Here is a 16,887-nt window from a genome sequence, read left to right on the forward strand (position 1 = left end):
AATTTCAGGGGGAAGGGGGGGGGGGTTCAACCGCCCCCCCCCCCCCCCCTTGCCCCCCCTTCCGGACGCCCATGGGGGCACCTGACGAACGCGGTGGCCGCATTTCCGTACCGACGAAAGCCTGCATGACAAGTTTTGTATACGACGTCCCGGTAGTCAATACATTAGATCAGTCAAAACCTTGTAGACTAATCCAAGCTACGACCTGAAAGACTTATTTATTAATACTTCTGGGATTTTTCGCTCACGGCCAACGCCGCCGACGCCGACGACGACACCGGCTTTTCTGCGACACAGGCCCCCTTAACGCTATCGCGTTAAAACATGCATCAATGACTGGCGCTGCCGTTCTCTCACTGGCGGCCACTTGCTCAAGGTTTCCTCTTCTCCCTAGGGGGAAGCCGTTCTCTCTGGCGTGTGCGGCCGGCAAAATGGCGGCACGCTGTATGACTTGTTGGCCTGCCTGAAAAGCTTTGTACTGATACCCATGCCCACGAATAGAGGAGGTCGTGCCCATGCCTACGCCAGCTGCCCAGGCGTTGCCTGAAACTGAAACTATATGCTCTAATAAGAGGCGCACCCCGACGTAGTATTAAACCAAAGTGTCACTACAGTGCGAAAACTGCGCGTGAACTAGCCAATATATTAGCTGAGTGAACAGGCAGGTACTTGATACAAGGTTCGGTTTCGTTGCCCTCCCTGTTGTTTTCGCAATAGTTTTCTTTCAGGGTTTGTTCAAAACAGCTCTGAAGTAGAACGATAGCCATGACGGAAATTACTTAGGTAACAAAACGAACGCACAAATACATGGTTTCATCGACTCGTACGTGGTTTGACTCTGTGCGTAAACTGTGCTTAACATTATTTGAAATCCGTGTACAGCGAATCAAACCGCGAACGCAGTTGCGGCATATCGAACCAACATAGGTCGTCATGTCCAAATAGGCAGGCGTCCGGTTTGCTGTACCGCAGTACTGAGCTATAACATGTTCGTCTGAGAGCCTACAGTTTAATCTTATTTTTATGGTTAGTGAAAAAGCAAAGCAAACTTGTTTCCGCTTTTGAAGGGATCGCTCGATCATCCGCTACGGATGAGTGGTGGCACAGGTGGCGGTTTGCGGCTACTTGGCACTTGGCGGACTTGGCTTTCGATCAAGGGGCAGGACAACTTCCGGCGCATGAGAATGACTGCCTGTGTTGTGGTGGCGGTTGCTGCTTCGCTGCCTTAAAGCAGTACGGAATCAGCTGAAAGGTTTAGCAAACGAAACAGTTAGCGGCCGTTCTATTTTAACAGCAGCATGTGAATGAATACCGCACACCGACCAACTCCGTAATGAAACGGCATTCTACATGATCTTGAGGGGCCGCAGTTGGGGGAGTAGCGGTGTATCACTATGATGAACGCCAGCAAGCGGACTGCGGAGGATTTTATCCAAAGCGTTTTCGCTCCCACGGTAACAGTGCAGTGCAGTTCTGACGCCGAGGATGTGTGCAGGAGAAACAACCTCTCTTTCGCAGAACTCTTGCAGCCTTTCTGCCAGCAGGTGGAAGGTAGGTTTGCAGCTTCTCTGAATGTGTACCGCACCTACGTGTGTTTTGAAGCTAATGAATTTGAGGAAAACTGAATTACGCCTGCCTTGTGTTTCGTGCTACTTTCCCATACACAGTGCATATAGTTTGCAAAAGCCGTTATGATTATTGGTGATCACAGAGTTTTAGCTTCACAGTTTATTTCTCCCGTCTTGTCCCTTGGTTGTATAGCTGTGCCGCGTAACCGACTATGTTAATGCTGCCTGCAAGCCGTGGTAAATTCACGCGGTTGTGGTTTAGCAGGGTGGTGCGGCGAATTTTTGGGGCGCTGAACGTAAGGTCGGCGGCATCGGAACTGTCCACTGCGTCGTAACTGACCTTGTCGTATTGTATGGCTTTCGGGGCCGGTGGTATAGTTCTGTTTCGCTTTTTCATAATCGTGATCTGCACCTTTGTTTTTATGTCTGGTATTTATACATGTGCTCGTCTGTCATTTCAGGGAAATCTGTTATTCCTGTAGATGTGGGCTTGTAGGATAAAGTGTCAGTACAATAAGTGTTTCAGGATTGCTGCAGACGCTTTAGAAGTTGCAGTAAATGTGACTACTACTAGTGACAGTACAAAGACTCAACTTGCTTTCCAACGAGAGTTCTTCAGTGTGACATAATGTTTAGCAAAGATGTGGCGCTTGAGATTCATTGCTGTAGCAGTGGTCATATCTTCCTGTCGCTTCAAAAGGGCTGCCTTCTGTTTGATACCCTGCTTCTGGTGTGCATACGCACCTCATGTATTGTTGTAGCTTTAGCCAAGAAAGACTACTTTTTGGTCAGCGAAATATTAAAATCATCAGCTTCAACTGGGCTTCACATATGCTTTTGTATAAAGTAGCATTTACAATGTTAATTTGCTTTCACAAGCGTATGTGATGATCATGCAGCCAAAGTGGTCTTTTGAGTTTTTGTGTGAAGCTTGCCTTGGCACTAAATTTAATGCATCTTTAGAGCTTGCATGTTTCGTGCTCATACTTGTGCACACCATGTCCATGTATTTGTATGCAGGTGATGTCACCGCACTGTTTCTTATGGTCTCCACTTGTACACTTCATTGAATTATATCCTCACCTTGTATCTTTGCTTTCTCTTTTCTTGTCACACCCTTTCTCCAAGTGCAGAGAGTGGCAGGCAGGCCAGAGGCATGCTCCTTGGCCAGCCTGTCTCCAGTTTTTTTACATTGAAGAGCCCTGCACTTTCCTTTGTTATTGAAGCTTTGTCTTCTCAGTATTGCAAGCATGTGGCAAGCTACCATGGGCTCATGCAATTCAGTGCGTACACTACTGCTGCTACAGAATTTGTGGTGCGTGTCTGTTGCTTGGCTGAACACACTGCACAATGCTACATCTTTCACTCTTCTTCAGAATGTGCGTATAATGTGAAAATGAAGGTGCTGTCCTTTCACCTTGGGCAAGCATGCTGGCCAATGATGCATTTATTTCAGTGGTGTTCCGAAGCAATAGGCTGGCATGCTGATGACATGAAAAGATAGGATTTTAACAGGCTTATGAGGGTTTGTCACGGGCCCTTTTGAAGTCTTTTTCTCTCTTTCAGTGATTGTCAATATGTATTTAAGTGCTTCTGAAATTAATGCACTGCTGAGGATATGCATTACTTTAAAAATTTTTTAAAACTTTGCATTGTCACTGTGTTTGGGCTTTAGACGAGTGTAAACAGTGTGTACATGACAGCATTTATGGAGTGTTAGCAGGAAATTAAATTGTGAAGAGCATAAGTCTTAATTTTAGCGTAAGTTTTTATTGGCCAAATTGTGACTTAACATCCTTTCTCACAAATAGTATGAATTTGTGTACAAAATGTAGATTCTTCCTCATCAGTGTCGAGCTTGCTTTGCACAGCGGGAAGTTTGACTGAGGTGTTTGCATTTTTGATATTGCAAGTACTGTCATAGTGCAGTTGATCCATTTGCTGTACACCATTAACTATACCAGCTGAAATCTCTCTCCTTTCAGTATCAGTGCGGCCGCCAAACCTGCTGCAAGGGACCACTGCTGCCAAGTTGCACCTTAACATTCGGGACCTGAATAGCCCTGTGCCACAGCTGGCAGCTGCCAAGAAATTGCTCAATGACTCAGTTGCCAACGTCCAGCCTCCTCTTGCAGAAAATGCTGCTTCACTTACCAAGATCAAGGCTGGCAGCTACAATCTGCTTGTATCAAGTATGTCGCAGCTGATTTAAAACAATAAATGCTAATTTATTTCTGTGAGCTCTTGTGGACCCTTTGCAAGACCTCCAAGCCAGCCTTTTTTGCATGATAATTCCTTCATTGTGGCAGTGCAGCCTGCCTTTGGAAAAGAACATTAGGTACAGTGCTGGTGTCTTCTATAAGTAAGAAAGTGCACGTAGGGCCCCTGCGTGTACTATCTAGGACAAAACACTCGAGGACACACAAATAGCAATCTTGGCACATAGATGCCATGTTGGTCAGCGATTGCCGCATTTCGCTACCACACATTACAGCACACGAATATGACTTTTACTTCCATTAGTGCAGTCTCCAGCTGCCATCTAATAGCAGAGCTGTCCACTGTAGTTGTGGCCCATGTGCTCTGGAAACTTTTTTTTCCTGATAGTGCAGTGCTTGCCCCACTCTGGATGCTGTGGGGAGGATGGATGTGTGTGAAGAGTTCTCTTGCTTCTAGCAGATGTCAGCATTGCGCCCAGTTCCTGCACTAAGGACAGGCTGCACTGCTGCAGCGAGAGAGTTCTCCCCATGCAAAGAAACTGACCTGGAGGCTTTACAAATGGTCCACAGCAGAAAAAAACAAAACAGAAATGAACAGACTTTGGTGGTAACAAAAAATTAATTTTTTAATAGTCTTTTGGTTGCACATTTCTCTTGAAGGCGTTGTTTTGTTAACAGAATTCGCATCTGGCGTCATTATTAAGCTCTTAATTCAGCTTATTGTAGGAAGTGGTCTGTGTTGTAGAGTGCAACCTGAACCACCTGCTAAGCACAGCTGATAAATTAAGTGGGCAGTTCTAATTAGTGTCATATCACTCCATGGCCATGCTGAAAGCTTGAATTGAGAAAAAGGGATGGAAAATATTTTATTCATTGCACCGCTCATATTTAGTGCTTAGGAAAAATTATTTTGCGATGATATTTTTTAGGTATGCTAAGTTGTTTCAAAGACATCCTTAAGATTTGAAAAAAAAATGGTGTGTGTAGATTTCAGATATCCAATTCTGTAATGCTTTTAGGATACCTTTTGAATGCATGTAAAGAGAATTTTGTTACACAGTATGCAATTGTGCAGACAATATTTGTTTATTACTTGAACACAGAAAACCACATCCCTTGCTTTCAGGCATGTGGTATAAGCATTTTTACTATTAACGCGATAGTGTTAAAGGCCTCGTTCACCAGACAGTTTGGTGTTGGCGTTGTTGGCATTGTCGGCGTCGATATTGTGAGCGAAAAATCACGAGCGTGGCTCTGGCAAGTGGTCCCCAGAGAACTACCTAGGGGGCAGGTGGACTACTTAGATCGCGTGACCTTGCGGTGTCATCACAACCTGCCCACCTGATAGTGAGCAAACTGCCCACCATGGCAGGTGCCAGTTAAATGAATGATTGGTCACTCAGGAAGAGCAACCTGGGCTACACAAGGCCCACCGCTGGGAGCACCTGCCATGCAGGGCAGTGACGCATTGTTTAACCGCTGAACCACTGCGCCAGGAGGGGTATGGGGACTCCCAGGGATCTATGAATGTAAAGTGGAGGATGACCTTCAGCTTATATGGGAATTAGCCCATTACACTATCGCGCATACCCTTACAGCGGAGCTTAAGTGTCCCCTCCCATTTTTCAAGCCTTTTTTGCACACAATAATCTTGATCTATTGGAAGACATGTAATGGTGCCACTGGTATTACAACCATTTTGGGAAGCACTTTTGTTTACTGTGTTTACTTTGTACTGTAGTGACAAATTTTCTTAGAGATCTTTTTATATTACCCGCCGCAGTTGTTCAGTGGTTATGGCGCTCATCTGCTGACCCAAAAGATGCGGGTTTGATCCCGGCTGCGGCATTCGAATTTCGATGCGGAATTCTAGAGGCTCGTGTACTGTGCAATGTCAGCGCAAAAGAACCCCAGGTAGTCGAAATTTCCGGAGCCCTTCACTACGGTGTCCCTCATAGCCCGAGTCGCTTTGGGACATTAAGCACCCATAAAACCATAAAACCAACCATATTTTTATATTATTGATGTGAAATCTGCTCTTCACAGTGTATATCTGCTGTTTGCTGATCAAGAACTATAGCAAAAAACTTCAGGAAAGCAAGAGTACTGGGAGGCATATGATAAGAGAAAAAAGTTGACCTGTGGCAGAGCATTTTTGAAGGGCCACTGAGGACAAATTTAAATTGGCCTGTATCTATAGAATAGTGTGTTCCAACGCCAGAGGCTTCTTTCACTGAGAATGATGCTTTTATAAGCTAGAAAAGGCAAAAAATAAAATAGATATTGCTGCCACTAGCCATTTTCACATGGAAACTGCAATTTAAATTTTTTTTATTTTCGGATCTCTCAGGCTAAGCCTCACCGCCATTCACTACCATATGGTGGTCACGAAGTTTTTCAATATTGATGCCACAAATTTGAACCGAGCTCAACTTAGCCACAGAGAGCCAAGAGATGAGCTTTTACTAGGAATGAAATTACATGGAGTTATATCCTCAGTGTCCCTTTGAGCGTTAGATGAAATGCTCATTTTCGTGTGCCTTTTGTTTTTTGGAGTTAAAGATGGCCAGGTTGCCTTGACCACACTGATTACATTTGAGGCACTGACAGTCATCAGGTCATTAAGTTGAGTGGTTGTCTTTTTACTTGGTTACTTACCTAGCAAAAGTTATTACAAGTTGTGTTTTGTTTTTTGTGTGTTTCAGCATCCACACCATGGTTTTACTCCTACAGAGATGCATTCTTCCGGGTTCTACCACCACTGGAGCATGATTTTACACGGCATTTTCTGGCCTGTATCCTTAAACAGATGGCAACTTCTAAAACTATACACTTCAAGCAAGTCATTGTTAAAAGGCTTCTGTTCTTCATCGATGACAAAAAGATTGCTTTAATATTTGTAGATGTGGACCTCTCTACATCTACATCTCTATAGATGTCTATAGGAAAGCCAAAGCATTTGGAACATGCTTGTAATTATTGAACTTGTGAATTATTGAAATAGAAGAGGCACATGCTAAAATTGCCATGAAAATAAATCGGGATTTGTCAAAAATATTGAACGAATGGTAGTTCAGCTTCTAAAGTAGCTGGGGTAATGCTCAGTGGCTATGGTGCTCGGCTGCTGTCCCGAAAGACGCGGGTTCGATCCCGGCCGCGGCGGCTGAATTTCTTTGGAGGAGAAATTCGAGGCCCGTGTACTGTGCGATATCAGTGCACGTTAAAGAACCCCAGGTGGTCGAAATTTCCGGAGCCCTCCACTACGGCGTCTCTCATAGCCTTAGTCGCTTTGGGACGTTAAACCCCATAAACCAACCAACCCTTTATTTTTTGTGTTCTTGTTATTATTCACTGTTTTAGTAAGCTGCTTTAGAGAGGTGAATTACATTTCGCTGAATAGGTACCAAATGAAGCATTAGTTTCCTGTGAATCATGCTGTTATTTCAGTTAACTAGTGCTTCTGCAGGCATTTTTGTGGTGTCCTCAGAGCATGCCTGTCCTGAAGAGGAACTGGAGAAAATGGCCCAGGGCCACCAGACAGGCCAATCTGATGGGGGCCAGCGGTGGTTCTTTCCACAGTGCCTCAGATATTATCTACTCCTTCATGACATGTCACTCGGCAGCCAAGCAAAGTGAGTTTTTTAAGGAACAATACTCTGGCAGAGACGCTGAAACCCTTGTTCTGTTCATAGATTAGGCACACTGCCTTAACGTTTCTTTTAATACTTTTTTGCTTTATGCAGTAGGTTAATAATAGTAGTGTGTACAACACTGTTTAAGTGCTGCGACTCGCTAACTGCATTGGGTAAAGCAGGTGGTAACCTTTTTCCATCATTGCCCTTGGTCTGTACTTACTGTATGTAAAGCTTTTCTTGGCTATGCAACATTTATGAAAAAAAAAAAAAAAGGAACCGGTCATTTACTAATTCAAGGGAACTCAAAATGTCACTGTTTTTACTCGCTGTGATTTATCTTTAGCAGTTCTAGAAAAGAAGCAGCCTTTTGTTTTTTTGAACGAGTTGTGGATATTTTCTGTTCTGTAATAATTCCCCATGACCAACCGTAACCAGATTATACCGGGTGTTTCAGCGAACACTTTCAAAAATTCCTAAAAATATTGGGTTCAAATAGCAAAAAAATAGGTGTAGGATCACACTCTCTGCCCCGGCGGACACAATATGCTGCAAAACCACTCTAATTATCTAGGTAATTAACAAAAACCCACTGATTAACTTTTTACTTATCATAGCTGGGTGTTTAGTCCCAATTGGGAATTTGATGCCGTGAACAAGACGATGTCATATCAGTTTTTGAAACAAAGAAAAACTCAATTTCTAGAGCCCTGCAGCACGAAGAAATCTGACACTTTTTCCCGCGCGCGACCGAAACTGTGCACACGAGGAGTGCCAGAAGTATGGTGTAAGCGAAGCGTCCGTTGGTGACGTGTCGTAATGAATGCAGTGCCCAATTCGAAATGCATGTGCTAATTTTCCTCGCTAGAGAACCTCGGCGCTCAGTTTAGACCGCGGCCGGCGTTATTGACTGCTTCGTCGCTCGGAGTAAGAAAAATTAATGTCATCATCTGCTACGTGGCCGTCACTTTTGGAAACACTGATAAGCACACCTGGCACTCTGCCTGTCTGGTTTACTCGGGAAAGAGTTTTTTTAATCTTTTTTATTTTGTCATTAGCTTTGTGAAAGGGATAAAGGTACTCTTCTCGACAGTTTGCAGATTACTGTTTAACGTTAAATTGTGCCGGTGTATTGACATGCATTGGATTATTTCTGTCAAGCGTCTATTTCTTTTATGCGTTATCGGCTTGACTGCTACCATAAATGAGAATGACTTCGTAGATGAAAAGATTCTAACTGAAAACATTGCAATTTTAGCACTAAGGTGCTCCGTAACGGCTGGCTTAATATGGCTGCCGTGTGCAGGATCAGACACGCCCCGTGCTATATAAAAAGTGCTAGTACTTAATTATGAAACCTTGTCCGCAGAATTTTCCTTACTCCGAGCGATGAAGCAGTCGATAACGCCGGCCGCGGTCTAAGCTGAGCGCCGAGGTTCTCTAGCGAGGAAAGTTAGCACATGTGTTTCAAATTGGGCGCTGCATTCATTACGACATGTCACCAACGGACGCTTCGCTTATGCCATACTTCCGGTGCTCCTCGTGTGCTCAGTTTCGGTCGCGTGTGGGAAAAAGTGTAAGATTTCTGAAGTTGGCCTGTGTCGATAGATTGCTGCGTTATAACCACAAAGACGCTGTTTTCTCTGAAAACGGAGCTTTTATAAGCTAGAAAAAGAAGTAGTGCAGGTGTTGCCACACCAGCCGATTTTGAACGTAACCTGTAATGTGTCGACACAGTTTTTTGGGCATGCATCCCAGGAGCGTGGCTACACTGCCACTCACTTCTAAACAGTGATCAGAGTCCTTTTCGATATTGAATTCATTGGAGGGTAAATTTATTACTGAAATTTTCGCAGCAATGAATGCTTTCTTTTGCTGCCAGACAAACGTCAATGTAGTCAGAAAAATGCATAGAATCAATTTTTTGCTAAGAATGAAAATTGGATGGAGCTGTCTTCAGTGTCCCTTTATGTGCTTTATCTGGGATTTGAACGCATGACATGTTGTGAGTGCTGATGACAAGTGACCAATAAATTTTAATCCCAACGAGACCGCAGGAAGTAGTGTGTGATAAAAAAAAATAAACCACAAACAACATTTATGCTTTACCTCCCTGGCACTCGCTATCCAGATGATAGCCGGTGTCAGGTATAACTAATGTACTAACATGCCTTTAACATGTAACTTAAAGCTGATATGCTCTTGTCTGTTTTTGTTGGTACTATTTGATAGGCTGGGCCAAGCATGCTCATGTGTGTCTGAATTATCAGCAGCAGGAAGTGTATGAAAAGCTTGTGCTTCAAGTCAGGGTAGCTTTATGTTTTGTTATGCCACTACTGTTTCTCTTGATCTTTGTTGTCTATGGTTCGTTTTTTTTTTTTTTTGCGCTAAGCGTAGATTGCGACTTTTTAGGGCTACTGTATGTGGTTTTATTTTTATTTTTTGTGGCATCTGTTCTAGGGCAGAGGCCAGCTTCCAGGTATTGAAGAAAAACTTTGGCGCCAGCTCATGCCATTTACTACAAATGAACTCAGCTTCTGCAAATGACCCAAGCGCAGCAAGCCTGCCAGATGTTTGGTCCCCTTTCTTGCATTTGGATGCTCCAGACAAGGTGGGGTTCTTTGCATGTTAGGTACACTTTTAACTCAGAAAAGTTAGCCATATTTATCTGTGAGTAAACATTATTTTTGAGCAAGGTGAGTTATTGTCAGTCTGAACAAACTGCTTTCTTGGTTTGTGCAGCAGAAGTAGCTACTACATTGCTGTAAAACTTTATTATGTTTATTTCTCAATGTTGTCTGTTAATCACCACCAGCGTGCAACTTTATCGCTTTTTATTTGCTATGCAAGGTGTGACCGTATCGTTCTGGAATGAACACGATCATGTTAACAGCTCCTACACTGTTTTGGTTTGTTCATTGTGTTTTAGGTCGCTTATCTAGAAAGTCCCTTGTCACCTTTAAATATAGCATGGCCAGTAGTGACGGCCATTTCGATTAAAACAACTGCTGAGTGCACGTATGCTGCTTTGAGGTTGTTCCGTTTTCTTTGGGGACGCAAGTCTGCCCTGATAAACAGTTTTCTACCAGGTTCTTTGTATGCCAGCCTGCTGCAGTGGTCACTATGTTGTGAAAATATATAAAACCTCTAAATATTGCACCTACCAGCTAAAGTAATGTGGAAGTTGTACTACGTTCTGTTTTTGCATTTCTGATAAGGAATGAGAGAAAAACACAACAAGCGCACTCGCTACCAACTACAGCCTTTATTGCCTTGACTGGTGGTCATCTGGTGGCTGGACTAGTGGCTGGTACTGTATGTACTCTTCGTGTAAAGGCCACACTCTTGTGAGGGTGGCTCCCCCCAATTGATGGCTGATAATCTGGAAAAAAAAAAGTCTCCAAGCAGTTGCATTTCACATGTATGTAATTTTCCTCATGCAACACATTCCACGAAAAGCTGGAGGACAGCTACAGCTGCCTGTGCTATATGGCACGACCATGGTGATGATGGGTCATTCTGTTCATAATCCATCTAGATTTGTTGTCACATGGTGGCTTCATCATTACCAGCAATGCTTTGCTGCAGGTCTTCATATCATTTACATCTGCAGTACATTATATCTATGAAGGGTTGGACAAGCCTGTGCTGATTTGTCTTAAAATATGTGCTGCCACACAAATAGGGGATGCATACTCAAGGGTCCACTGCTAACATAAAAATTCAGCAGAAAAATGCCGCTTTCGTGTATGGGCTGGATCCCATTTAAAACCTCAAAAAAGAAGTGCGGCCCTGACACAGGTGTATATGATAACTGGTGGTTTTTATTCCATTCTTCACTTCCTTCCACATTTTTGTCCTTCTTCTTTTACTTTCGTCTTTAAAGACAATAAAACCTGTAGTTTGTAGTCAGAGCTTGTGTTGTCTCTCTCTTCATGTCTTCGTCTCGTGCCTGTGTGTGCACTTTAACATCATGTGCTTTGCATGCGTATGTATTGCAGTACAGCTGTATTTGTAAGCGAGCATCATTAAAACACAGCATCCCACTCTCTGTGCTGAGCATTCATTATAGAACAAACCTTAAAACTGCCAGAGTGTCACTTCTTTGTGCACCAGTCATGTGCGTCTAGTGGTGACAACCGGATGATTACACTCTCTTGAGCCCAGAATGTAGAATGTAGACCGAAGCTTTTCATAATTTTACTTTTCATCTTCGAGACATTTTTCTGCAGCACATTGTATTGCATCTGTATCTTTTTCACTCATTGCTGCTTACCAAAAATTCTTTTGCCACTCCATACTAATCTGAATGGTTAGTTAAGTGTGGCAGCACTGCTTCACTACTTTTTATCATTACCTTTGGTGCAACTATAAGTTTGGCATTAGAGGCTTTCTCACACCTTCTCTATTGACGATTATCATTCCGTATTTGCTCGCATAATGGGCCTACTCGTGCAGTGAACCCAACCCCCCACTTTTGTCATTGAGAATTGTACTTTTTTTTTAAGCTTTTAGATTTTCTTGTCATGTTTCTCAGTTCTTTGCTGTCCGCAGCGCAGACCTTGGCTGTGCGCCGATAACATCATGGCATGTTTATTTTTTGACGGGAGCTTGCTGGCACTTGTGGCTTACTCGGTGAACTTGGCAGAGCACCAAGACGCTGTGTGCCCTTGACAAAAGCACCAGCAGCGGTAGCTTGCTTGGCACGCTGCTGCGCACCTGGCTGCACCAGTGTATGCTTCGAAAGCCAGCAAGCGCTCGAGCATCTGAAAGAAGCGTAGCAGTTTGAACCAGAACACTATAAAACATCCTGTACACAGAAATGCTATGGAGGAAACAGGCCGTTCCGACACCCAAGCACTTTTACGAGCTCAAGATTGAGAGCGAAAATGTTCCAACTCCTCTCACATCACAGCTAACAAATTCGCATTACACACTCATAACTGTCCTGTGAGTTTAACTTCGCAGGGGCTGGTGTTCAGCCTGCATGCTTTATCTAGTCGCGATTGGCCTGCTCTGTCGACTGTCACAGAATTGTCGGATCAGGCCATGATACAAACTCCTTTTGAAGCAAATGGTGCTCAACACTGGCAACACGAACGCGGCTGCTCACATGCTTTTGTTGATGGAGATGGACGGACAGATGGATGGGCGGATGTAGGATTAAATTTCGACATTTGCAAAAAAATCTGTCAACTTTTCTGGAAAAACAGGGGGTTCCTTGCGCGAGTAGATACAGTAATTTGCTTGTGCTTGGTCAACTTATTATCGAATGTTTTCTACTGGTGAACTCTTTATTATGCTTAAACTGTGAAAGAAGCATGGTGAAAATTGTGGGGACAAAAAAATAATGCACGCATAGCACTCATCGGTGCTCTTGGTGTGTTTCTGCATCCCAGTCATTTTCGTTGTTCTCCTTTCTTATTTGCAACATGTCATGCCCACTAGCCAGTGCTTTTGCTTTTCTTTGCAATCAACAAAGCCTCTCCGACCATAGAGGCTTTGTTACAGCTGCCTGCACTGGGATGAACAAAGGCTTTCTGGACTAAAGTTTTTTTTGCACGTCCTCATTGCTGTTAACTAGATTCTCCACTTAAGACTAAATACCCGTATTGTGCTACGGTAAGGAAGTGATCAGTACATGAGTGAAGTGTCGGTTGTTCTGTCGCGAAAGGAATCTATGTTTCTAAATACTGAGTAATTTCTTTGTTTTTGCTGTTTTAAGGCGGTAGAGGTGCTTCTGGTTTCTTTCCGAGCCATTTTCGTCGCCGTTTAGCCCCAGATTATCTAGGTTCAGTTTGCCTTTATCTAGCCCCCCCATCTTAATCAGTGGATAGCTGGGCATGTTCATTCAGTTCCTTGAGCTCGTATTTTTGCTTCCGTTTCTTTCAATTGCAAGTTAGCGCTCGTCCTGTGTCCCTTTCTTGTCCTCGTAATGATTTACCTTTTTGCACCTATGTCAACTTTGCATGTTTGTCTATTGTCACTGAATTGCTTTGCGAGGTTGCCTTGAACACATTTTATACTAGTTACTGATTTCTTTTTGTCCATTAGCTTATTTATTCACCATTAGTTAAAATTGCTAGTATTCATTTCCTGAAGTAAGCATGCTTTGCATTGATTAATTTAACTTGTTGCCTCGTTCTTCTCATAGATTTTTTAACTGATGACGGTGCACTTTCTTTTTTCCTGCTCTGTCTGTAATGTCGCATCATCAGCAGGTGATTGGAAGTCTGGAAGGCCCTGCCACACTTCGGGAAAGCAACTCTTCTCTTGATGAAAGTGTTTTTCAGCAAGGTAAATATAATACTTTCATGCTTGCTTGTTTATGGTTTACTTGAACCGGTGAATAATTGGCAAAAAAATAAGTAAGTAGTGGAATTTAGAAATTGTAAGTTAAGCAAAGATATTTACATCTAAGTGTACATAATAGACCATCATGAGTCATGTCCTGGCATGTGCAATTTGCTGCCGCTTCAGTGTTGACACTGTGTTTTGCGTAAAGAGGATGACGTACATATTTCGTTTTAAAGTACAGAAGGCAGCAACCATGAAAAAAATTAAATTAGCCTCAGCTCCCTTTTTTTTGTTGTTGTTTGTGGTGGTATTCTTGGCGACAGGGTGCAGTAATATTGATATTTTGGGTGGAAATGCTGTTAAAAATAGTAAAAAGATGATTCTTGCTTTTCATGATGAATGTACAGCCCCCGTCAAAAGTATACAGCCCAAGGGGTTTGATTCTAAGCAGTTTAGCGGGGCTCCCTAGCAGTCCAAGGTTTGGCAGGATTGAGGACGCGATGCCATTCCTCATTCGAGAGGTTACGGTCGCTGAGGATGCATAACGAGGCACGCAGCAGGCCTCACAAGCAAACCCCTTGGGCCGTACACTTTTGACGAGGGATGTAATTATGCACTCAAAATGGCTGCAGACCCTGAGTGTTGCAGTGTGTACAGGTGCCGTCAAAAGTAAATGGAAGGCAATATTAACAAAAAAAATTTAATCATTGCCCGCTCAATTCATGCATCCTTGGATACATATGTGCAGATTAATTGTGATTGTGCGAATTGCACTGTGCACCAACAAACACGGACCATTGTGCTTTAGATTTAAAGAAATTAAATTTTTTTGACAAAGTCGCCTTCCATTTACTTTTGACTGCGACTGTACATTGGTTTGCCATTACTTTAGGAAGGTAGCAGGCACTGCTGCTTGTGTCATCCAAGTAACAGTGTCTAAGAATCTTTTTGTTTAAAGAAAGAAATTTAGTTTTGACAGAAACATGGCAGGCCATGTGTTGAATGTACCATGGGCATATTTTAATAAATTCTGCTACCTTGTGGGAAGGCTTGCATTGCCTGAAACTGCCGTTGCATTCATGGTCATGTTTGGGAATGTGAATTGACTGCAGAGGATGAAGGAAGTACGCATTTGCCTACTGCTGTCTCACAGATGAGTAACGGTTGATGTTTTACACTGTAACTATTATGCTAAATGTACATTCGTTTGTGTTAACATGATTGTGTGACCGTTTGTTACTTTGTCCAAGCAATATCTTGAACTTGACCTGAGTGCAATGCCATTCTGTGGTTTTTTTTGAAGGGGAAGAAGCCATGCCACTTGAGCAGGCAGCTAAGGAAAAGGGCAGTGTGCATCACCCTTTGCTGAGCAGTGGCGACTCCTCACCACCCACCTTAGAACCACCGGTGAGCCATTTCTGGGTGGCATCATTTTAAGCCTTTATTGCAGTGATTTATTGTGTTTGAGCTCAGTGATGAGTCATTTGAAGGCGCCCATTAAAGAAGACAGCCAGTAGTCTCCACAGAGTTTAATGAGAACAGGCCTAGTTTGGCTACTGTATTGGGTACATTTTGCTTATTTTATGACTTCTGGTATGCGCTGAAAAATGCAGTGCATACACCCACTCATCCCAGTGCGGGCCAAAAGCACAGATAAGGGATATGTCTAGCTGCGGCACTACTCGAAAGTGCTGTCTTCTAAATAGCTTCTATCTGCACAGAAAAAACTGTGAGGCTTCATAGTTAATTTCCGATGGCTGTTCCAATATACTGTAAAAAATTGTGTTGGAGCAAAGCAGGATACTCAGGCATTTGTATTTAATTTTTGTTATTGGATGCAGTTTTGAGAGTTGTAACATGAACATCCAGTTAAATAATTTTTGTTAGTCTTATGCTTTAGTTTTGTGTTATGGGCTACTTGCAAGGCTTTTTGAATGTATAGACTAGAAGACGCACTCACAATTTCAGAGGTCTGTGTTTTCTTTTCCATGCTCAGCTGGTGGAAGAAAAGGGTTGGCAGAGAAAACCTGGAAGCCGTCTGGGCGGCTGCCTAACACAGAGTGATCAGGCTCGCCTCCGTGTCTTTGTCCAAGAATTTTGCAGCCAAGCACTGGTTCCCTATGTCGAGGAGCAAATGCGGATTCTCAATGACCAGGTGCCTACCACTTTCAGCCATAAGCTGTATTAAACTGTGCTGCTTTTTTGCACCCTTTCAAGCTGTTCTTGTTTTCTAGCAAGAGTGGTAATTTTAACATGCTTTCTGCAGCAGCTACCAGCACTCAAAACTGTGCAGCTTGTTCAAACTAACTGTGAACAGAAGGCGTTGCAAGTATAGAGTCAACTGGCTGTTATTGGTGCATCGTAATCACTGGCTTTTTTTTTTCATTATGTCTATTCAATTAATGTGAAATAATTAGCTAACATTTTAATCATTCATTTAATGTTTGAGGGGTCTGTAAGAAAGTTGTAGCACTGAAAAATGCCCAAATCTAGTGATTTCATCAGCTTCTGTTCTATGCTGTTCTTTGGCCTAGAAAGTAGGCTTGCAAAAAATTCCATGGGAGAAATGCATTGGCACTTAGCAATTGCAGCAGTCTAAAACATGCCAAAAGACCATAACTGGCCTCATGTCTGGCTTTCTTTTCCCAGGCAGGTTGCTGTGTTTGTTAGGGGCTTTTTGGTTGTTTTGTTTTCTTGGATTTCATGCGCACTCTAGTGGAAGAAGGGGATGTGCTGATTCTGTGATGCATCTACAGCTTCCAGTGCTACTTGTGTAGCACTGGTGTTGCAAGTGGCTGTACTTACCCCACGTAGGATGGTTTGAGAGAAATCTGTTTGCACTTTTGACTTCAATGTCAAAAGAGCAACGCCAAAGTTCTCACTAGTGAGAAGTACGATATGTTTTGTTTATTTTTTAAGGTGACAAACAAAAAAGGGATCCATAGATCTCTGATGAGCATGAAGAAGTTATTTGCTGGAAGCAAGACAAGTCCTCAGGGGCCCCACGCTTCAGTCAACTCAGTTGTGTAAGGCCCTTGCTTTTTTTTTTTTTTTTTACCTTACATAAATGTATAAATGTTTGAGTTCTCATGCTGAGAACAAAATGAGTCTCGGGGAGTGCGTACGACAAAAATATTCAAGTGGATTTTTCGTAGGGATCTTTAGTATGAA

The 16,887-nt window shown here is 43.0% G+C and overlaps 1 protein-coding gene across 2 annotated transcripts in view; it reads left to right on the forward strand.

The window, feature by feature from the left end:
- Positions 1-425: 425 nt before the first annotated feature.
- Positions 426-16,887, forward strand: part of l(3)76BDm (trafficking protein particle complex subunit 8 homolog l(3)76BDm) — a 60,238-nt gene continuing 43,776 nt past the window's right edge. Inside the window, exons 1-9 of one of the 2 annotated variants that reach the window (XM_089580887.1) lie at positions 426-1,551; positions 3,554-3,760; positions 6,493-6,582; positions 7,254-7,419; positions 9,880-10,030; positions 13,638-13,716; positions 15,020-15,123; positions 15,713-15,871; positions 16,636-16,742. In XM_089580887.1, coding sequence (XP_089437013.1) covers positions 1,395-1,551; positions 3,554-3,760; positions 6,493-6,582; positions 7,254-7,419; positions 9,880-10,030; positions 13,638-13,716; positions 15,020-15,123; positions 15,713-15,871; positions 16,636-16,742 — 1,220 coding nt within the window. In that variant the 5' untranslated portion in view covers positions 426-1,394. The remainder of the gene's footprint in view (positions 1,552-3,553; positions 3,761-6,492; positions 6,583-7,253; positions 7,420-9,879; positions 10,031-13,637; positions 13,717-15,019; positions 15,124-15,712; positions 15,872-16,635; positions 16,743-16,887) is intronic. The other variant, XM_089580888.1, reaches the window with a different exon arrangement.

The sequence above is a fragment of the Amblyomma mixtum genome, chromosome 3 (assembly GCF_055824585.1).
Source record: "Amblyomma mixtum isolate Tamu chromosome 3, ASM5582458v1, whole genome shotgun sequence".
In the NCBI taxonomy this organism is placed as follows: domain Eukaryota; kingdom Metazoa; phylum Arthropoda; class Arachnida; order Ixodida; family Ixodidae; genus Amblyomma; species Amblyomma mixtum.